Source organism: Thunnus thynnus, chromosome 17, assembly GCF_963924715.1.
Source record: "Thunnus thynnus chromosome 17, fThuThy2.1, whole genome shotgun sequence".
NCBI classification, from domain to species: Eukaryota; Metazoa; Chordata; class Actinopteri; order Scombriformes; family Scombridae; genus Thunnus; species Thunnus thynnus.
Genome location: NC_089533.1, coordinates 24,562,368 through 24,585,563, shown reverse-complemented (window position 1 = coordinate 24,585,563; position 23,196 = coordinate 24,562,368). Strand labels below are relative to the sequence as shown.

Sequence of the window (23,196 nt, the reverse complement as noted above, 5' to 3'; positions counted from 1 at the left end):
TGATTTCAGAAGTAGCGGAAGGTTGAATGTGAATGAACATCTTTTAAGCACCATACTAATCTCATATCAGATTGTTGAAATATGCAACACTAATTCTAAATACAAGGACTTTGTGATCCAAGACTTGCATTCACTGTTAAACTGTCATTTCTTAAAATCAGTGGTTTAGGGATACTTGAAAACATAATAGTTTGAGTCTAACATTAAAGCTGCACTTATTAGTATTTGTATATGAACAATGGATCAAATTACTACGTGTAATGTGCAAAGGGTTGGCTTGTAGTGACAAACCCACAAAGAATTATTACTAGACTCTGCCGTCCCCCTCAGCGCTACGCAGTATTTTAGCGTCTTTCAGCTCATTGTTTTGGTTTTATGGCCCTCAACTTTACAGTTTGATTCAACCTCAGTGCACCGATTGACCTCATATCCAGCAGCTAACTATTTTCAACATTAAAGCTGTGATAAATCCACTGTACACTACCTGCCTAGCACTAAATGACAAAGTTAGCAACTAGCTGGTGAACATAGTGGAGCATTTAGCAACAGAGGAGTTCGATATTTCCTTCAAGAGCTGGTAGAGACCAAAACAGAGCTAAAAGGAGAGTTAATATTCGTCACATGGCCAGAAACACAACTCCGAATCAATACTAATCTTTAACCGTTGCTAACACTTCAGGCATAAAAACCTAAAAAGGTGGTAATATGTCAGTATTGTATTTTCAACTTGTTCCACAGTCCCCAAGTGGACAAAAGATAATTGTTGCTACCTTAATTGCTAGTTTTTGATAGCAAAAGGAGAGAAAATCTTCCCAGGTCAGTTTAGGGTCAGTTAGCGGCTAACAGTGGTGTTCTGTGTTGAAGGTTGTCGCGGCTCAGAGGCAAGTCCTCACAGCTCTCCCACCCCGTCCAGTGGGCCCCATGGAGGCTCCAATGAAGATATCTGGGTACTGCGCAAGCCTGTGGCAGGTAACTAAGCCGCACTGCGCTGAGACCTGAACCCCTGACTCCTTAAACTCTGACCAGGGGTCAAACAGTATCTGACGTCCGTTCAAAAAAGGCTGATAAAGCTTCTCTGCCTTGCTATCCAGTCATTTCATAAAGCTAAAACACGATGCTGTTTGAAGGCTTTCAGATACTCTTTGACCTGCTCCTGACAGTCTCCCATGTCCTGCTATCCCTCCATCCAAAGCTTAGCTGAACTCAATGGCCTTATGTGTAGAACTGCAGCCATCTGCATCGGTCTACAGTCTGTGTGTGTGTGTGTGTGTCTTTCCAACTAGATGTATGGAGGTGTTTTCAGGTGAGAGAGAAGAAAACCTAGGAAAGAAAGGAGAGAGAGGGAGAGTGAGAGAAGACATATTGTGTATGTGAAAGTGAGAGATGTGTCTTGTTTACTTCACTTCTGCGTTTGTCGCTCACTTGTCCGTCACCCTGTCTGTCTGTCTGTCCATGTCCGTCCTGTCCATCCAGCCATGCTGCCCAGTGCATTTCAATGGAGAGTCACACCTGTTACCACGTTGCTTTGGATATCAGCTAAACCACTCAATGTGTGTGTGTGTGTGTGTGTGTGTGTGTGTGTGTGTGCGGGGTGTGTGTGTATGTCTGTATGCATCCATCTGTTTGTTGCATGTGTGCATTTGTATGCACAAAATCTATACATATTGTTTGAGCGGTTGCATGCGTGTGTGAATGCATGTTTGTGTTTTTGTGTGTATGTGTGTGTGTGTGTGTGTGTGTGTGTGTGTGTATGTGTGTGTGTGTGTGTTGCAGGTGGAGACCGCAGCAGTGTGGGTAGCTCTGGCAGTGTGACCAGTGTGAGGTCATCAGGCAGCGGTCAGAGCGCCGGCAGTGCCGCACACATCCTCCATGCACAGGCTGAGGGGGTTAAGGTACGACACACACACACACTGCCACAAACATATGTGTGTATACACGCTGCAGCTTTATATTAATCGTAATCAAAGGAACCTAGATCTAACAGAAACCGAAGAGAACAATTAGCTGAAGTGTTGTTTGTGGCTTATAGAAATAAGAATTTATAATTTACTTTGCACACTTCTAAAAAAGATGTAAGGGTTTATTTCCAATTTGTCTGAGTTTCTTAAGCTTTGTAATTTTGTGTACAGTACTGATTAATTAATCTCAATGAATTGCTAGTGTAACAGAGTCAGTCAAAGCAGATCAGCTAAACATGCAGAAATGTAAAATTTGTATACAAGCACAATTCAACATATATGAAGAATACATTTTTAATATGCATGAATAATGAATTCATTCTTTAAAAACCAAAATTCCTGCAGCCCATTTTAAAAAATGTGTTTCCATGGAAAATATATGCACATACAGTACAGATGGGTGACAAATTAAAGGAAAAACCTGAATAAATTAGTGGAAAAACATAACAAATGCAGATGCTTCTATGAAGAACACAAGGGGTCATTGGATGGTGTAATGAATATGAAATGGTATGGCTTTTACAGTTACCCAGTTGAACACCTATGTGAGATTTTGGAGCGACATGTCAGAGAGCGCTATCCACCACCATCATTAAATAAGGGAATATGTTTTGGAGGAATGGTGTTCATCCCTCCAGTAAAGTTACACAGACTTGGAGAATCTATGACAAGGAGCTTCAAGGAGGCCTGTAGTGACCCACCACCCCACTAAAACACTTAACATGGTTTGTTCCTTTAATGTATCACCCGTCTATACACTCTAACGTTTAGATACACAGACAAACATATGATCATAAGTGTGATACTGTCCAGGTGCTTATTTATTCATAAAAACAGCAAGTTTTCAGACATTTTCAGCTGACGTCCTGTTAAGAAACTGCAAGTCTGACACTTTTAAACCTTGTAAAACATCCACACAGCAAAATTAGTCCCAAGTGCAGCCCAGACTGACAGGTAGCATCTGTCTTCTCTGCACCCACTTAATACACTTCTAATCAGAGCTAGTCAGATTTTCATGGCAGAACTCGTATTTCAGAACTGAGGTTTAAATGTGAATAATGTAGCAACAGTGAACATGCATCACATCTTTTTTTTGTTTAGACAGACAATTCAGCACAGATTTGATCAATGTTATCTGGAATGATGAAGTTATAGAATTGGCTTTTTATGTTTCTGAGGGAGAAGGCAAAAAATACCCAACCAATTCACTTTTTCCCTTCTGAAAGTACATTCTTGTGTAAAGGCATCCCTGTAGGTGATCCACTAGGAATATATGACCAGGACATGGAGGTAGCAGGTCATTACTGCCTGAAGCAGTAGATAATATATCATGACATAACATGATTTACAGAATAATAAGCAAACTTATGTGCAATTCATTTTCATGGTAATTTGTCAAAGTGTGTCGTATTATGTTAAAGGACCAAAATGTCCCTAAACAGTAGATCATTAAAGCTGCACTAATCAATATTTTTAGGTTAACAATGGATCAAAAGACTGTGTGTAATGTGAAAGCTGACGCTTGTAGGGCAGTTCTCCTCAGCTCTACAGAGCATTTTAGCGTCTTTTAGCTCATTGTTTTGGTTTTACAGCCCACAACTTTACTGTTTGGATTCACTCTCACCTCTCTAATCAACAATATTTCGAACAGCAGCAGGCAGATGTGTGAAAAAGCTCTGATAAACCCACTATACACCACCTGCCCAACAGAAAAACAGAGTTAGGAACTAGGTTGTGAACATAGCATTTATAAGTTAAGGAGGCAGATTTTTTGGGAGTTGGTTCTGACAGAAAAAAAGGACTAAAAGTAGAGTGAACATTTGACTTAATTCACCAGATGGCCAGAAACACGATTCCAAATGAATGCAAATGTTGCTGCATATCTGCTAGATTTGTAAACAGGCAACTGTTAGCTAACAGCTTCACAATTATGACATCATGATGTGTTTAAAGCTCATCCCACTGCTCCCAAGTTGTCAAAAAAATCAATTAATGCTGCTTTAATGCAACAAAATGTAAGTTACTACATGCCTGTTCATGTGAATGCATGTGTGTTTGTGTGTTTCTGTGAATGTGTGTGTGTATCTGCAGCTTCTAGCAACAGTCTTGTCCCAGTCTGCCAAAGCCAAGGAGCATCTACTGGAGCAGTCCAAGTCTGTGGACCAGCCTGCAGGTACAAGAGCAAAAACAAAGGGGGTCCTTCTTCATCCCAGTTACTGTGTTTCACTCCGATGAGTTTACTTAAGTTTTAGACATGAAATCATACTTGCAAGTGTTATGAAACTGCAGATAACGAGGGGGAGGGAGAGTTTTTAAATAGAGAGAAAAAGATGAAAACAACAGAGCAGGAGATTCGGGTTAGAAAAACAAGTCATATTCCACTGTTTTTAAAAAAAAAAGTCATCTCGTCACTTCTGTACACACACACACTTATACACACACACACACACACACACACACACACACATAAACACATACACACAGAGATCTTGGCTGGTTTTACAGACAGATGGCCAAGGCAGAGGATGTAGGAGGAAGCGTAGAAGGATGTGATTGGTTAAGATGGTTTGTCATATCTAGGAAAGCAAGAATTTGATTGGTTGATTATCAAAGCAGTGAAGGAGACTGACCAGAAATCAGTTAGAGGACGAGGGCAGAGGTCAATTAGCAAGACCAGTAAACTCATCTGTTGATCGATGCAAATTTATAGTGATAGGGCGACAGCTTGAAACCAGCCAATGATATTTCTCCCAGCAGGCTCTGCCACCTCCTCTCGGACATCAAGCCAATCAGGCTGTCCACTCCATGAAGCACCGCCTTACGACGCCACAGCAACCAGGAAGGGGGAGGTGCCAGGCGAGGGGAAGGTAGGACAGTCCCAAATGCCCACAGATTCAGTCCTCTCTCCCGCTTTCATACAAACACACACCAATCACACACATGCAGCATCCAACTGCAGCATGATGAGAACGTAGCTCCTCAGTCACCTTAACCACAGCACTCACTCACAAACACACACACCAAGATGTCCCAACGCTTTCTCTCGCAACTGGCCTCGTCCGTGCTGCGAGTGTTCGGATGCAGCCACGACACGGTGAGTGTGTGAGTGCAAGATCTTCGGCTTGATCTTGTATGAATCTGTGAATGAGAAATCTTGCGTGTGAGTGTGTGCATGTGTGTGTGAGAGAGAGAGAGAGAGAGAGAATCCTGTCCTTCTCTCTTTTATCTGTTACCTGCTATCCATTGTTATTCACACTTTAGTTGCAGCTTCTCCTCTTCCATCGCAGTATTTTTTCTTCTTTTGCTGAGATAAATGTCTTTATATTGATCTTTGGAAGGTACACCTCAAGCATAGCTCATAACTCTAGTTTAGAGATGTCGGTGTGTGTGTGTGTTTGTGTATGCTGGCAGGTGCCCCAGCAGTGTGCATGGCGTGGGTGGATTAGCTCGGCACAAGAAGTGTGAAATCTGAGCTTACACCACGTACAGTAAGATGTCATTTACTGTAGAGTGTGTATGTGTGTGTGTGTGTGTGTGTGTGTGTGTGTGTGTTTGTGTATGTGTGTGGGATCGCATTTAAGTTCACATCTTATTGTATAATTATTTCAAGCTTGATGAACCAATGAGCATATTTAAATAGCAGGTGGTCGTGGTGGTTGTGTATGCGTGACTTGCCTGTGAGTGTGTGTGTGTGTATGTGTGTGTATATAAGCCATGTTCTCATGGCCATCTGTTAGCTAGAGTCCCCATTCCTCAGCATCCAGCGTCCTAATATTTCCCTCAGCAGGGTTAAGAGGAAGAAAGACCAATTATCTTCAAGGGACAGAGTGGAGGAAGAAGAGGGCACATGGAAAGATGAAGAAAAGGAGGGAGAGAGAGAAGCAGAACGGAGAAAGACAAGAGGGGCAGGAGGCATGTGGCAGTTTAAAGAGAAAGAGAGTGTGAGAAGTAGTCATGCAGTGGTTTTGCAGTTACACCTAGTCCTGTAGCTCTGCTCCCTGCTGTCACCCATCAGTGTTTAGAACAGGACACTGCAGCAAATCAACAACTCTTTTCACCAAGTTGTATGTCTGGTCTCTTACAGCTGATCTGAACTCGGCTGCACTAGCTGTTCATAAATCCTTTACTATGTTAGTGTGTGAAGTCCTTTCTACGTTCTTAGTAACTACCAGCTAGTTTCAAACCAGTGATTTACTATATGAGGTTGCACCATTACAAGTTAAGGAACGTGTTAGCTAGCAAAGACTTTAGTAATGTGTAAAGCAGTTGCTAGTAACATTTGTAGCACTATCCAGTCAAAAGCAATCCACAGTGTAAACAGGGAGTCGCTGCATCAAAAACTGGAGCACAATTGCTGAAAAAAAAGTTTTAGGAGGCCTAGCAATATATTAAACTTAAGTTGCAGTGCTTTGTCACTGTTGCATTACTGTACAGTTATGCTAGACTGATGTCATTTGGTCATTCAGTCTAGCATTATTGGCATAATATCTGTTATTTGAACTGAATTGTATTGTTTTTGTGAAAGGTAATTTAAATACTTCACATACTTTACATCATTATTAAACAGAATTTTAAGTGTCAGGTAAGATATGTTAACCATATTTCATTGTTTCTCTTTTACTCTTCTTACTTAACAAGTAATATATGAGCAAGCTATCGTTTGTTGTGTCAGTTGTTTCAGTTAGTTAGACAACTGCTACAATCTAGCAGTTAGTTAGTGTACATTTCCTATTTAGAAATGACTAGTCTCTATGTAACAACTAACCCGTTTTAATTGAGTGATCATTCTAGTGATTTTTCATTTAGTTATAGTTATAGTTACATTATTAGGCTATGGAAACATAGCAGCTATATAGGATGTGTAGAGCAGCCACAGAATGCTCATATAAGAATCACACAGGACACACTGTGTGCATTTAGACCTCAACCAGGTTTACACTGAACACACCTAAAGCACATTTTTGAAGCCCAGCCACAGTCTTAGAAGATAAACCCCCTGACGAGTAATTAGCGAAGAGTAGTCAGCAAGGCACCATACACGATAGTTTATATTTCTGGGATTATTCTGGAACAGTTATATGGCCCTATTTCCTTGCTGGTTTGTTGTTGTTGTTGTTGTTGTTGTTTTAGATATTCCAAACATAGCTTCAACAAATCTTTCAGCAATCAGCAGTTTAGGTTTTCAGTGGTCACCACCACAATACAGTGTTTATTGATCTCTCCCTTTCAAGAGCAGAGTGCAAGAGAAACAGGATAAAAATCTATTTTGTCTTTACTTTCAAGCTGTAAAGTGTCAAATGCAGATGAACCTGCTGTGGCTAATCTGCAGCTCTCACTGTAGCACTCCAGTTACTGCAGGCAGGACCTTTCTCCTTCCTAACTTTAGCCTGGTTTTCACTCCAGGGCCAAACAGGGCTAACCAGGGTTGATTCATTCACATTCTTGTTGCATAATGTTGCTGAATCATTATAATAATCCATAAATATACAAGAATTTGTTTTTTTTGACATCAGTAAAGATATACTGACTACATGATTGACTGATAGACATCATCCAAGGACAACAGTTCCTTGCCATACTTTACTAAATTGTGGCTCCTGCTTGCCAGAACTTGGCCCTGCTGAGAAAAAGTGGCTATTGAAGAACCAGACACGGAACCAGTGACAGCATGCCCCCTGTCTTCTCTCCCGTAGAGCTCAGAGGCCGTTGTCCAATGGCTGAGCGACTTTCAGCTGCAGGTCTACGCTCCAAACTTCCTGGGCGCTGGGTATGACTTGCCCACCATTAGCCGAATGACCCCGGAGGTAAGGCACCTGATCCGTGACCCCTGAACCCCAGAGAGGTCACAGGCACCTCCAAGGACCACAATATAGACAAGTCTGCACAGCTTTCAAGATGCATGTATATCACTGCCTTTAGAATCTCTCAAATAAGCACAATTAAATCACTAAACTCAACTGATCTCAGCTATCATTTCCCTGCCTCCTGCCAAACCTGTCCTGGTTTAACCTTTCACCTCTCACCTTTGACCTGATATTGACCTGTGTCTCTCTTTGATCCCTGGTACCCTTTAAATATCACCACTTTAAGGTAATCTAAAATAATTTTCTTGCTTTGCACTACCATGTGCTCTTAATCAAAGTAGTATACATTTGGATTACAATTTACAAACATTATTGTCATGCCTTTGATACTTATGTAGTTTTTAAAGATGTGAATGAAGTAAATTCATAATATTTAAAAGGTTAACCATTCATGCATAATGCATAACCAAAGCATCTGTAAAGTTGCTGGACTGGAGTGGGACCATTACTCCTAGCTAAAAAGGTATAAATGTACTTTTTGTGCCTGTATTTTTTCTTAAAAAAGGTACATTAAATGACCTCATTTTGTAGTTTCAAAGCTGAGATCCTAACAACTGAATTTGCATACTATATGAAAGCTACATAAAAGTAATGCCTCATTCAGTATTTTAAAGCAAACTTAGCATATTTTGTTATTCATATGAAATTAAATCCCTATAATGGGAAACGGTCACTCATAATACTAAACCCACTCTACCACCTCTACTCAGGTTTTAACCACTTTTAGCTCATTGTTTTGGTTCGCCAGTCTGCACATACAATGTATGGTTGAGTCTCTTGGCTCTCACCAACCCCACAATATAAAACCTTAGATAGCCATTTTTAGTAAGCTCTCACAATTTAATCAATATGCCCAGGAAGAAACATCTGAAAGCAAAAGAGTGGCGACCGTTCATCATCTATAGATGTGGATATTTATCTCAGGAATTGGTGGAGACCAAACCAGAGGTAGCAGGCTATTAAAATGTTTCAGTTACATTAGGCAAGTGGCCACAAACACAAATCCAAATGAATGCTCATGTTGCTCTGTGGTTGCTGGGCGTGTCCACAGGTTTATCTTTGCTAATGTCACCCACAACAACTTCTTGTATCTCAGAGTTGTGTTACTGTAGGTTACCGTGAGTCTTTCTGCCCCCTTGTGGTCAATAATCACTTAATGCAGCTTTAAATAACAACAGGAATAGAAGAACCCAAAGTAAGACCTGTTTGCCTAATGAAGAACAAGAAATGTATGCATCCAGTACATATTTTTATTCCTATGATTACTTTGACAAACAAATCATGTTTACCTTCTGAAAGTGATGAATTTATAACAATAATTAAAATCACAAAAATAACCACAGGGTTGTTATGGAAACTAGACTTAGTCTTCTTTCCTAAAACGACTATTTAATAGAGTAAATGTATGTTCATATCTCAATATTGCATCAGTCCAGTAATAATCTATTGACTCGCAACCTTGACTGTTATTGTGTTTATGTAATTTTACTGTTATTGCATGTATGATCAAATTGCGAAATAGAAAATACAATTAAATACAATTGCTTTATTTTATTTTTAATCATAAAGTAAAAATAAGCCTTGGTTGGTTTTTGACATTTCTCCACTGAATTGATGAAAAAATAACCAAAGAGCAGATGTTTACAGTATATCCACTCCACACAACCCTCTGACCCTCCCCATCACCTTCAACACTGCTGCTGATGCTGCTGCTCCCTGTTCTGGAGAAGTAGACCAATGCTATCTACCACGCTCACCTACATACAAATAATTTATAGCATATATAAATTATTTGTATCTATACGTACACTCCGTTTAGCTGTGCATGCTGAGGGGTTCAGAACTTCACTGAGTTATTATTAGAAATATGTCGTAGAATCCTGGCCTCCTACTATATGTTTGTGTCACATCTGCAGATTATTTATAGGTTATGCAACCAAGTGTATGTAAGTGTGCTCCAATCTAGGTGAGTGTTGTGAATGTTCATGTATGGTTGCAAAAGTGTGTTCTTGTGTCTCCACCACAACTACCACCGATGTACACAAAAACAAAACTAAATAGACAGTGATGGGATGATGCACTTTATTTGTTAATGAATCACAGTTCCAAATAAATAAGCACTCTATCATTTTTAATTTCACCTAGTTTGTATTTAAGTCTGTATCAAGGATACAGGAAGTAATGAGTATCAAAATTAGAGTTGGATTTACATAATTTTGGAGAATCGAGCTGATTCTTTCTTTACAGTGCTTCCTTTTCACCGCAGACATTTGCTTTTGCTTTCCTTGCTCTTCTTATAATTTTGAGACATTTACATTTCTGCTCTTTTTCTCTAATCTGGCAAACGCTTTCATCAGATGTCACGCTGTCTCTTGTTTCTTGCAAGTTTTCCTCTGTGTGTGTGTGAGAGAGAGAAAGAGGAGAGATTGCTGGAGTCTTGGGGAGAATTTAATGCACTTTATGGAGGAAAAGCCTACACATGCCACTGCTGTATCTTACTTGTGTGTGTTGTGTGTTTGTAGGATCTGACAGCTATTGGAATAACTAAACCAGGTCACAGAAAGAAGATGACATCCGAGATTAATAAGCTAAGTGTAACAGAGTGGCTGCCTGATCAGAAACCTGTGAGTGAAAACACACACACATACACATACACATACACACACACATACACACACACACACGCGCATACGGGTTTAATGATCTATAGATGCTTGCCTGGTATAGTGACTACTGTCCTGCTAAAACTATGAGTGTCTACCATATTTTTATTTGTTGATCAAAAAATGTGAGTATTGGCTGACTTGGTTATAAGTCTAAGTCCGTTTTCAAAGGCAAGCTACCAGTTGAGTTAGTGTCAGCTAGCCTGGTGACCAGTCATGTTTCTGGTGTTCCTGTAGGCCAATCTAGGAGAATGGCTGTCTGCTATTGGTCTAAGCCAATACTATCAAGTGTTAGTGCAGAATGGTTACGAGAACATCGACTTCATCACGGACATCACTTGGGAGGACCTGCAGGAAATAGGCATCACCAAACTGGGTAAGACAGACAGATGTACTCTGTCCACATAAATGCATTTTTTACATTAGGACATATAGCCACCTTAGCAGTTACAGCATCACCTTTAAAGCACTGCATATGTCTGCCATCAAGTTCAGCACCATAGACAGCACTTCATGCTGCAGTAAAGGAAGGCTTCCCTTCCCTTTGCTATTTGTGAGCTACACTTTAGTTATTTAGGTTAGGTTTAGACTGTGTTTTTGGGGAAAGCATTTATATGCTCTAAATTTTATAAGGAGGTGTGGTGTGGACATGTTGAATATGGAGCCCCAAAAACGACAAAATTTAAAGGTTATCAAGACAAGTGAAAAATATAACTGGTTACGTCAATAAATAGTAAATATAAAACAAGAGAGATGCACTTGAAGATTAAAATAATGTTATGGGGAAAAGTGCATGATGTCTGTGGTTTTCCAACCAGCGTTAACCAGCTAACTTTGTTAGAGCTAGCTTGCAGACAAAATGTTTTAGCTAGTGTTACAAGATTTAATCCAGTGATGCTACAGCAGTATGTAGAGACACAGTATATAAATGATTAACATCATGTGCACTTGCAGTTTGCATGTGTAGTTTTATGACCAAAGTTAGCTTTAGCCAGGTAGCTATCTGAATGTTGTCTGCTGGTGCTCAGTGTGTTTAGCTTACAGTGTTTTCAGTTAAGTTAGCTAGCCACACAGTCCTCTTTATTGCTGAATGTGAAAAGGGAAATAAATGATGAGCGAAAAAGGAGTTGATGAGTAAAATTAGCTAGTGAAAGGTTACTAGACAAGTAAAATTAATTAAGCCTTAATGTTTTTAATTTTGAAAAAGTGTTTTAATTGCTTTTGTTTTGACCAACTTATTAAAGTGTTATTAAGCTTTCTACTTATTAAAGTAGAAAGCTTTATATATTTTTTACACTCCATTTTTATTATTAAACCAACATTATTATTAATCTATGTATTCAGTCATATTAATTAATAGTTTCTGGGGTCCATAGTTGCAGACTATGTTTACATTCTAAGTTTAGGGAATATCTATTTTTAAATGATAATAGAAAACATGATTTCTTTTGATAAAAATATTTGAAATCATTGAATTTCTCCTTATGATTTTAATGAAACAAGAAATGAAATTCCAATCTGTTAATGTTTTAGGTCATCAGAAGAAGTTGATGCTGGCAGTGAAGCGGCTGGCTGAAATGCAGCGCAGTTCAGAAGGGCGGGGCTCCCTCAGAAAGAAGCCCCCGCCAATCACGCTACAGCAGGAAGTCATGTCAATGGACAGCCCGCCCGCAGACGGTGAGCTAACAGATGATGCATAATAAACTTTTAATGAGATTTAATTTAAATCTAATGAGTATGTGCATGTCTTATCTAATTTTCCCTCAGAGTTTTATTTCTCTCATCGGACAGTCCTGACCTTGTGTCCTATAAAGATGAATATTCTTCTTAATTTGAAGTTTCTTTGTCTGTCTTCAGAGGTCATGTCTCCAAAGATGAGCACCTTCCAGGACAGCGAGTTGAGCAGCGAGCTACAGAATGCTATGACCCAGCCAGCTCAGGAGGTCAAAGCTCAGCGAACCCGCAGCCTCAGTAAAGACCATGATGAGGTGATGACAGGAGGAGGAGGAGGTGGTGGTGGTGGACCACCTAAGAAGGAAGCGCGGACTATGAGGCAGCAGAGCAGCCAGGGAAGCACCTCCTCCCACAGGGGCAGTGTATCTTCTCAAGGCAAACACCAACACCGTCACTCCCACTCCCACTCCCAGCCTGCACCTCCCTACACACCCCCTCACACCCCTACCAAGACCAGGACCTCATCTTCCTCTTCCACCTCCTCCATCCAGAGCACAGCTTCCCCGCAAGCCAAACCCAAGCCATCCCCACAGTTTATCCAGGGGGACAGACCTCATTCACCGCGCTCACAACCCCCTCAGTCTCCAACCCACCGCGGAGTTACGAGTACACAGCCTCCGCCCCAACAGCAGCAGCAGCAGCAGCAGCAGCAGCAGCAGCAGCAGCCTCAAGTCCAGCCGCAGCACCAGGCACACCCTCAGCACCACCCACAGATGCAGGTCATGGAGGTCAGGGAGAGCGCACAACCACAAGTACCTCTCCTCTGTCTCCCACCGGAGGCAGAGCAAGCAGAGGGAGATGGAGCAGAACCATCAGCGCTCCAGAAGAAACGCGCCCACAGCCTCAACCGATATGCTGCCTCAGATGGCGAGTGTGATGAGAGAGCAAGAGGAGGAGGCAGAGAAGGAGAAGAGGAGGTAGCGGAAGGTCAGAGCTCGGCCATTGTCAGAGGGGAAGGAGGTAAATACGCCACAGTCACCCACCGTGTCAGCCGCAGCCACTCTGTCCGCAACCAGGAAAAGAACGTCAACCGCAACCAGACACAGTCCTTTGCTCTGCGCCAGAAGAAAAAAGGCCCGCCCCCACCACCGCCCAAACGCTCCAGCTCTGCCATCTCCAGCTCCAACTCCAATCTGACAGATGCAAACACACAGCCGCTGGCACCCACCACCACGGGTGGGATGCTGGACGTGCCTTACCACCAACAGCGGCGGGCCAGTGACTTGGGGGTGTCCGTGGAGACAGGTGTTGTGGAGACAAACAGCGTGGGGAGTGTGAGGAGCATTGCCGCCATGTTGGAGATGTCTTCTATAGGAGGTGGAGCCAAAGGGATGGCGCTGCAGAAGAATTTCCTGCAGGTATGAGAGTCATAGTAGAAATATTGTCCACATATATTTACACATCAGACAGATTCAAACTTACTAGCTAAAACATGGTCAACCAATGCCATGGTTGTGTGTTTACCAGGTGGGGAAAACACGTGATGCCATTGGTCTGGATGGTGAAGTGGTGAACCGACGACGGACCATCAGTGGGCCGGTCACTGAGCTGGTGGCGGCAGCCAGGCGCGACCAGCCAACTCCCTCCGCTTTCCCCTCCCCCTCCACCCAGCCTGAAACTGCCCCTCCACCTGTAACTTCCTCCTCACCCCACCCTCCCTCCTCACCCCACCCCAGCTCGGGAGGCAGCGGCAGTTCATCGGAGAACCTGCCATTTGCAGAGGAGGGAAGCCTGACCATCCGCCGGCAGGGTCGAGGAGAAGGACAGGTAGCTATCTATATACATGTTTGTCTATCAATCTATCTATCTATCTATCTATCTATCTATCTATCTATCTATCTTAATATACATTATCTATCTATGTAATGTAATGTTCTAAAATCAAATGTGAGCTAATGTAGTACAAATCCATAGTGAAGCTTCTGTGTTCTGTAAGCTTTATTTGTGTGATCCATGTATCTTTGTCAATGTTTTTGACTGTTTGTGCAAAAATTGCCACTTGTCACGAATGTATGAATTTTCCGTTAGTGTGTATTTTGTGTCTGTCTGCAGGGTGATGGCGAGGGTCCCCAGGGAGACGGTGGCTACACACAAGAGGACATCTCCATGGTGGAAGCCACTGCGACCTTAAAGCGACGGCCCCGCAGCTCAAAGCCTCACCCCAACGGCTCCGACTTCACCCTCCAGGAGTCGTCCACCGTCAAAAGACGACCCAAGAGCCGCGACAAGGAGCCCGAGGGCTTCGCAGATCTTACGGGGGCTAACGGAGAGCCTGTGGGCAGCGGGGCACCGAACACCACACAACCAGTCCCCTATCAGAACGGCACAGCCACCGTGAAACGCCGCCCGGTGTCTGATGTTGGAGTGACTGAGCAGCCGCAACCCCAACATCAACCTCAACATCAGCCCCAAGTGACTGCTGCTCCTCGCAGGAACAGTGTAGACCAAGGAGGTCCAATGGTCAGTGAAGGAGGTCCAGTGAGGAAACCAAAGCCTCCAGTCTCCCCCAAGCCTATTGTGGCACAGATAAAGAGACAGGGAGGCCCACAGACCCCCCCACAGGCTGTCTCCAACAAAAGAGTCCCTCTACCAGGCCCTGGGACACCGGGCAGCCCAGGTACTCAGAGAGTATGTGTGTGTGGTGGTGGTGGATGAGAATAGGGGGACAAAAGACACAAGTTTTTTAGTGCTTTGCTTTTGGGACAAGTAAAAAGTGACGGGTTACATCAGCAGAGTGTGTCTTTTATATAGGCCACAGCTCTCTCATCCTGTTAATAAGTTTGCTTCAAACAAACTAGTTTGGATGAAGTACCGTCTGAACATATCTAAATGCAAAAGTGTTTACAGCTGTTCCAAATGGCCACACTGGAAGGTGGGGTGAATAGCCGGCTGTCAGTGAGCAGAGCGAGACGCAATGAATCATACAAATGGGGATAACAGCACACACTTGTTTGTGCCCACACAAAGTGACAGAAGTAGTTGTGTGAAGATGAAGAAAGAGAGCTCAAGAGTTCAAACCCTGCTTACTTTCTCACCTCCACACACCTGGCCAATTGCCGTGTGAAGTCGACGTGCTTGTCAGTTTCAGAAAGTTGCAACAATTGTCGAACACAACAGCTCAACTTCTGACATTGGAAAAGTGTGGGAGGAGTGGGTTTCAGACTCTCAACAAGCACTTTGTTTAAAGCATACTTTAGCCTTTAAGCTACACAAGCCTGTAAAGGAGTCAGTATGCTCAAAACAAACGACTATGTAAGGCGTGTCGTCTGACCACATCAGAAGATAAATGTGGCTACAGCCATCTGAATGGCCACACAATGGCCAAGTCAGTCATCACTCAAATTGGGGATAACAGCGTACACTCACCTTGAAAGTATTATAGTGTTGAACAAGTCCTGACTCTCACCTTTGCATTAAAGTTAGAGAAATGGTGCAGGGGCAAGAGGGTTTCAGACACTGTTCAATGACCTGAAAAGCACTTTGGTTTAAGTGTTTTGATCCCTTTAGTGTCACAGTCATAACCAAGATGACTAAGCTACAACTTATCAGAGCAGGGAACATCTAACAAAGAGGTCATACATACTGTAGGATGCAGATACCAGCAAATGTAATGCTGCTTTGACATTTTTGAGGAAGTAATCCACTTGAAATCCATAAATCCCATCTGAGGAAGACAGAAAAACTTTTGTTTCAGTTTCATGTAGAAATCCATATTTCCAGGGCAAGATTAAAACAAACTGTTGTCCCCTCGCCAACCTCCACACATGAAGCTGCATGTACTTTGTACTTTGATATAAACCAGAAAATGACACACAGTAAACCTTGGCCTTTTGAGGCCCCTGGGAGCCAGGAGCTACAGAACGGTTATGTGTGAAGTTATGTGATTTTTGTCAGTAACCCAGCCTTGCTCTTCTCTCTCTCCCCATGTCTGTAGTGGAAGGAAAGAAGATCCCTCCACCGGTCTCGCCAAAACCGGTTCCCCCACCCACGGCGCCCAAACCGGCCAAGCTCATCCACTCCATGACCAGCCCGCCCTCCCCGACCCTGGGCCCTCCTCTGGTCAAGCAGCATACCGCAGTGACCCGACAGACCAGCTCACCCCCCTCCTTCCCCCAGTCCAACACCCCCAGCCCGCCGAATGCCAAGCCGCCGAGCCCGTCTTCCCAAAGCCCGCACACCCCGCAGACCCCCACTACGCCACAGACACCCCAGACACCCCAGACTCCTCAGACTCCTGCAACTCCCAGCCCAACCCCGCCACCTGTCAAGCCTCCTCGCTCCTCCATCGGGGGCGTGTCAGTGGACAGTGGGATGACAGGGGGCGGGGTCATGGCGCCGACTCCTATGTCGACAGACTTTACCGTGGATTCTTTAGTGCATCAGAAGTTGGAGGAGACAAGTGCGTCGCTGGCTGCAGCGCTGCAGGCAGTGGAGGATAAGATACTGCGGCATGAAGAGTAAGGACATACACACACAAACACTGTACACAAATACTCCCATACTCACATTACACACTCAAACATACTCAAAGGCTTCTAGTTTCATGGTGGTCGTGTGATAAGAACTACCAATGACAGAAACCATCCTTGGGAAAAATTTATTTGACGTGTACTTTGACTTTTTAGTTTGACTCATGTCCCATCCGCTAACACGGAGAGGGCGGGACTTATGACCTATACTGCAGCCAGCCACCAGGGGGCGATCGAGATGTTTTGGCTTCAATTTTGGAGAGCTGTCATGACGTCCATATTCATATACAATCAATGAGTTAAACCAATTTACGGAACTAATATTGGATTAATTGGCTAGAAAGCTACTGCTGATAAAATCTGCCAGGTGTCAAAATAATTGGTTGCCGGCTAGAAATTTCCAAGCGGTAAATAGATTTTAAACTTTAATTTAAAACGATCTTACTATTTTTTTATTATATTTTTATTGATTTTGCATTTGTGGGAGAAAACACCACACACACCATACACATTCTTTGTATGCTTGCATACTTGGCTAATAAACAGATTATGATTCTGAAAAGAGAAGCCTGCTTCTGTCTACCTTTATAGAGACAATGTGTTCGACTAGTCCACGGCGCTAATGTTAGCTTAATAAGCTAGCTAGCTACAGCTGATAACATCTGCCGAGGATGAGAAGCCTGCTACCTCTGTCTGGATCAAGGAGATTGCTTTAAAAAAAAAAAAAAGAATTTTAATTGGTAATTCTTCTTCTGTTATAATTGTAAACTGCATATGTGAAGTGAATATAAAGCTTTACAGGCGTAGCAACAGTTAGGAGTGAAAGCTCAGTTAGCTCCACCTTTTCATTATTGCTGAATACTACAGTGAAACTACAGGCCCAAACGTTTAACGTAAGATTTCAAGTATTTCCCATCAGCTGGTATAACTTGTACTTGTGTGTGTGTGTGTGTGTGTGTGTGTGTGTGTGCATTTAGCTCTGTGGCTGAGCAGAAGACAACAGTCAGCATCCTCGACGACATCGGCAGCATGTTCGATGACCTGGCCGACCAGCTGGACGCCATGTTGGAGTAACCATAGAAACCAGTCAGCATGTCTCCATGGCAACGCTGCACCAGGAGTGACTCAGATGGCACAATGGGCAATATGCCTCTCTAACTATCTCTCCTTCTCTTCATCCTTCTCTCTCTGCCGTGCCCATCCACCTCTCACTCTTCCCGTCTCCGGTGCCGTCCGTCCATCTGTCCATCCATCGCTGCTCTGGAAAACCTCTCTTCTTCTTCTTCTTCTTCTTCTTCTCTTCCTCTCATCTCCTGCCGCTGATGATAAACATGATGGTGGAGCAGTGCCACAGGCCTGGACGGACACGTGGCAGAGAGGGCGCAAGAATGAAGAATGGACATAAAGAGAGAGACGCTTCAAGAGAGAGGGGGAAAAAAAAGGACCAAAAACGACTGATGGGGAGAGAAAGTTAAAACAAAACAAAACAAAAAAAAATCACAAGATGGAGAGATGAAGAAATGCAACAAAATGGAGGAGACTGCAATCAAAGTGTGGGTCTTTTAAGAACTCCACGTGGACTCTTGAAGCTATCATGGCAAACAAATAACAAACTAAACTAATACTGATTGAAAAACCAACTGTGTAATGAATCATAGTATGGTATGTGTACATTCTAAGCATGGAGAGTTTATATCTACTGAAAAAGTCCTGCATTAGCACAGTAATATATAATATACCGATAAATATGAATCTCTAGCTCTTTGGTTTGATGTCTTGGTTCTGTGTGGAATGGTGACCTCTGGTGTTGTGACGATGTAAATGACTTGGTGGAAAATTTTATCTGTGACCAAAACGAGACTATTCAGCTCCTGAGGTGTGTGTGTGTGTGTGTGTGTGTATGTGTGTGTGTGTGTGTGTGTGTGTGAGAGACAGAGAGAGAGAGAGAGAGAGAGAGGGTGTGACAGGTGTGTGTATGTGAGCATCAGGTTAGTGAATTGTTGGAATTTCAGGAATCAAATTCAGTTTCCTGGCTGCATCCTCATCGTCATCCTCAACACACACACACACATGCATGCACGCCCTCACACTCACACGCACACACACGCACACACACACAGGAGAAGCACAATGACCCATGCAGCCAGCTTGCACACACACACGGGAGCCTGCACAATATACATTTAAATGAGTGAAGGGGAGGGAGGGAGGAAACTGCAGTAAGGCTACAGCAGGTTTTGGAAAGCAGATGTTAGGTCTCGGGGGTAAAGTTGGCACTACAGAAAATTTGGAGAAGGGATTTCAGGATGCGGTTAAAGGGATTTGGGTTGAATGCCTGCAAGGTTTAAGCAAGGGAGAGGCAATAGAGTTGGCCAGTTTTTCAGGAGGAAGAGTCTTGGGGGTTAAAGGTCAGATTGGGCTTGGCTGCTCCAAACTCCCTCACATAGTGCACCACAGTCAGAGCCATGTGTTTCAAATCATTCCTGATACCTGCTGTTGCTTAAAACAGTAGCAACAAACAAAACTAACAAACTTTTTAATAGTCACCAGGAGAAAATTCAACAGCTTCAGTTTGCTATTATAGAAACCAATTTGGTCCAAGTACTTTCAACAACACTTTCAAGTAGGGATGCATTGCAACTTTTTCCTCCTCCGATCCAGATCCCCACAGTGCCTCTAAAAAGCGTTCACTCCCCTTAGACGTTTTCCTGTTGTATTATTTTGCAACATTAAATAAAAGCTGATTTTAATTGGTATTTTAACACTGATCAACAGAAACAGAGCGTTTAATGTCAAAGTGAGAAAAGATCTAAATGATAGAAATATGTGAAATACAAATCCCTTTTTTGTGTTTGCACATTTTAACAGCCTAAATCATGACTCAGATGGTTTTAGTAGTCACATAATTTGAGATAAGACTTAAATGGAGATCACCAGTGTGTAGTGAAGGGGTTTCAGTTGATTGTAGTATTAATACGTCTGTGTCATGACGTGAAGACAAAGGAACACTGAAAGGCACAAGTCTGAGGATGGATACAAGAATATTTCCATCATGAGGAGATGGAAAGAGTATAATACAGTTATAAATCTGTGTAGAGCTGACTGAGTGTGATTTCCATTTCTCAAGGATTGATTTAACTGAACTTGAAATTTGTCTTGTATCCATCCCAACTTGTGCTTTTCAATGATGATTTCATGGAGTTAATTGGAATGTTCTTTTGTCTTCATGGTGGAGGTTTTGCCACAATATAATAAAAATGAGACACACAAGAAGTTGGACCTGTACAGCTGTATTTAAGATTAAGATTAATTCTTTATTGTCATTTCTCAGCACTCACATACATTGAAATGAAAAGTATCCTCCACTGATCTACCGTGCCGCCCCATTTATACCACAACCAACTGAAACCTGTTGACAACACACAGGTGATCTCCATTTAACTAATTATATGACTTCTAAAACCAACTGGCTGCACCAGTCCAATTCAAGTGTGTCATATTAAAGTGTGGGAATACTTATGCAAACAAGTTATTTGTATTTTTTATATTCAGATCACTTAGTAGAAATCTGTTTTCAGTCTGTTGATCAGTGTCAAAAAATCCACATTAAACTTTGATTCAAAATTCAAGAAGTTCAAAGTTCAAATTATGAAAGTGTCCAAGGAAGGTTGAATACTGTTTATATGCGCTGTACACTACACTGCATGGAATCATTTTTATGTAAGGTAACATGAGTTGGGAGCCTGCCTTGAATGAATGAATGTAAATGATAATGGAAATTTGATAACATTGGTGAAATAACTGTATTTAATGTGGATTGGTCACATGTGTCTGATACCTGAGGTCAGTGATGATAGTGATACTGCATCCCTACTTGTAAGACCCTGTTATAGTGTATCAATTTACACGTCCCTGATTTCTTTTTCTCCAGATTTAAAAAAAAAAAATGTACGAGAGGATTGAAACCCTTCCTGACACCTCAGTGGACATCCCTATCTCTCATGTCCCACACTCTCCCAACCACCCACCCCGTGTTGCCATGACAATCTACATCATCATCCCCACCATCCCCACTGGCATCTCCATGGTTACTACACAGTGTGTTGCCATGACAGTGTGTTCATGGGATAAAAAAAAAAAAAAAAAAGTGTTAAGATGGAGCGAGAGGCGGCAGAGATCTGTGGAGCTGAATGGTTTGTTTCAGTGTTAAAGAGGTACTCCGGTTTTAGTATTGTTGTTCCAGAAAGCTGGGAAAGTCACTTGAGCCTACACTTCCCATAATGCAACTCAGTGGTGTCTTTTGTTAGACTCTCCCTGCCTGGTAAACACACATCTTTCAAACTCCATGAGCCCAGTTTGTAACACAGGCTTTCTAATATGAATTCAGTCTGCAAGCTCAAGCTAAAATAACCCTGATGACATCACTATGACATCACCAGGGTTATTTTTTTTAGACTTGACAGAGCCACAGAAGACACAACTGTTTTTGAAAGGCTGAGTGGTACTAACCCAGACTAGTAAACTGATCCATATGTGTAAAATATGCGGAGTGCCCCTTTAAATTCCTAAAACCAACCAGAAACTGCATCCAGCCAAAGCAAATCTAGGTTTCTCAGTCCCATAGCAGCCACACTCCTTATATAAACAATTAAGAATTCAGAGAATAGTTGTGGTATTTAAATTATGAATCACATAGAGATTATATATATGGATATTTGCAAAAATAAAAAATGAAAAAGTGTATTTATGATGTGTGTGTCATCCTGAAGACTATTTTTCAAAGTTAACAGATCTAATCTGAGTGTTGAATCAGTTTGCTTCTCCATGCTTAAGTGGTCCGAGCTGATGAATCATTGTAGGATACCATGTCGGGACATTTCCAGGAAGCATTTTGTTTATTTGTGTCCAGGTGTGGCAGTGTGTATAATACAAGCAATTCTTGTTGTTCAGTTTTTATTATTTTTGTATTATTTTAAATGCAATGTTGTTTTTCCTTTAAAACATGTGCCTTGCTTTGTGATTTTTTGGTCTGACTACAATACAGTAGATGGGTATGAACAATATATGGGGATCTCTCTTCTTCTTCTGTTTTTCTTTGTTATTTGATGTGTCATCATTAAAATGACGCGGCCCCACCCTCACCTCCCCTCACTGTCACCGATGACGTGTGATATTTGACACATAAGATCATCAGACCTGAAGAAAAACCAACGTGACATCATTTCCACCACCTGTTTGAAACACAAAATCTCCAATTAGCAGCTAACTTTAGCAACTTAACATGATGTGTTCACATGCAAAAATGTACGAGAGGAACATCTGGATCTCCCAAGTCAGCAGCTGTATTCAAGTGCTATTTTGTCAGAATATTAAAAGAATGGTTTTACATTTCTTGCTGAGAGTCAGATGAGGAGTGATATCAACCTTCTCATCTAACTCTCAGGAAGAAAAGGACAATTTCCCAAAATATCAAACCATAACTTTAAATTGCAGATTCACAAAAAATGACCTGTAATAAACACTAATCAGTGAATTGTCAGTTATGATTATAGGTCCAGATGTGTAATAAATGTGTAGGTGTATATTTGAGTTTTCTAACATCAGACTGACACACATCTTGATTTTTCTGTTATGGTGAGCAGATCAAATTTAATTATGCTAGAAAATCAGGTGCCAAAAACCTGATGTTTACGTGTGAAATTTCCAAGCAGATGTTATTTTTTTCTATTTATTCTGTAGCATATAAATGCAGGGTAACCTAACTTCAACTCATCCTCCCGCCCTCACAGCTGCAGTTTACAGACGTTCTTGCTTTTTAAAATAGGCCCATGTCGTTAAAAATAACATTTTACCTTTTCCTTCCTCGGGTCTCGTTCTGGTCATCTCTCATGTTGTTATTTTGAAGTGTGTTTGGGCATGGGGGGGGTTGGGGTCAGACTACAACGGTGAAATACTGATGACTAAACGGTGAAAAAACACAGATGGTCAAATATGTTGTGGAGCAAGAGTACTGTTCATTTTCTTTCTTAACTAAAGAAAAAGTCGAGCTGTTTCAATTTGATTTTCCGCCTGTGCTTATCTGAACAGATGCTGGACTGGTGTCTCCTCTGCTCTGCAGTGACTGTATGCGAGTGCTTGAGAGGCCGAGTGTGTGTCATGTGTTGCTCTGCTATTGACTGTATGAAACCAGTGTGTGTGTTTGAGTGTGTGTGTGTGTGTGTGTGTGTTGTAGTGACTGGACAGTGGTGTGCTTGCAGTGACTGCATCTTATGGCCATCTGCTCTGAATAAATAAATGTTCTATACAAACCCTCCGTCCTCAGCCTCTCTTTGTGTTGTGAACTTTGTATTTTCAGGGTCTTCCTCCAGGGGGCAGCACATGACTGTATCAATAATGTATTTATAAGTCTTTTAAAGTCCCTTCACATCCCTGTTCCTCTCACACAGGTGCTTTCTAAATTATTTTGGTTAATTAGATCTCAGGACATGTCCAAAGGTGTTTAATAAAA

At 42.1% G+C, this 23,196-nt stretch overlaps 1 protein-coding gene across 10 annotated transcripts in view; it reads left to right on the top strand.

Annotated features, from left to right (window-relative positions):
- caskin1 (CASK interacting protein 1) overlaps nt 1–23,001 on the top strand; it is a 116,176-nt gene extending 93,175 nt beyond the window's left edge. For 4 of the 10 annotated variants that reach the window (XM_067571277.1, XM_067571270.1, XM_067571279.1 and 1 more), the window contains 13 exons: nt 865–969; nt 1,774–1,892; nt 4,050–4,131; nt 4,713–4,825; nt 7,652–7,762; nt 10,345–10,446; nt 10,723–10,861; nt 12,019–12,162; nt 12,343–13,577; nt 13,687–13,986; nt 14,248–14,836; nt 16,154–16,676; nt 17,666–23,001. In XM_067571277.1, the coding sequence (XP_067427378.1) occupies nt 865–969; nt 1,774–1,892; nt 4,050–4,131; nt 4,713–4,825; nt 7,652–7,762; nt 10,345–10,446; nt 10,723–10,861; nt 12,019–12,162; nt 12,343–13,577; nt 13,687–13,986; nt 14,248–14,836; nt 16,154–16,676; nt 17,666–17,762 (3,659 nt within the window). In that variant the 3' untranslated portion in view covers nt 17,763–23,001. The remainder of the gene's footprint in view (nt 1–864; nt 970–1,773; nt 1,893–4,049; nt 4,132–4,712; nt 4,826–7,651; nt 7,763–10,344; nt 10,447–10,722; nt 10,862–12,018; nt 12,163–12,342; nt 13,578–13,686; nt 13,987–14,247; nt 14,837–16,153; nt 16,677–17,665) is intronic. The other 6 variants (XM_067571278.1, XM_067571274.1, XM_067571271.1 and 3 more) reach the window with 5 other exon arrangements.
- Nucleotides 23,002–23,196: the final 195 nt, after the last annotated feature.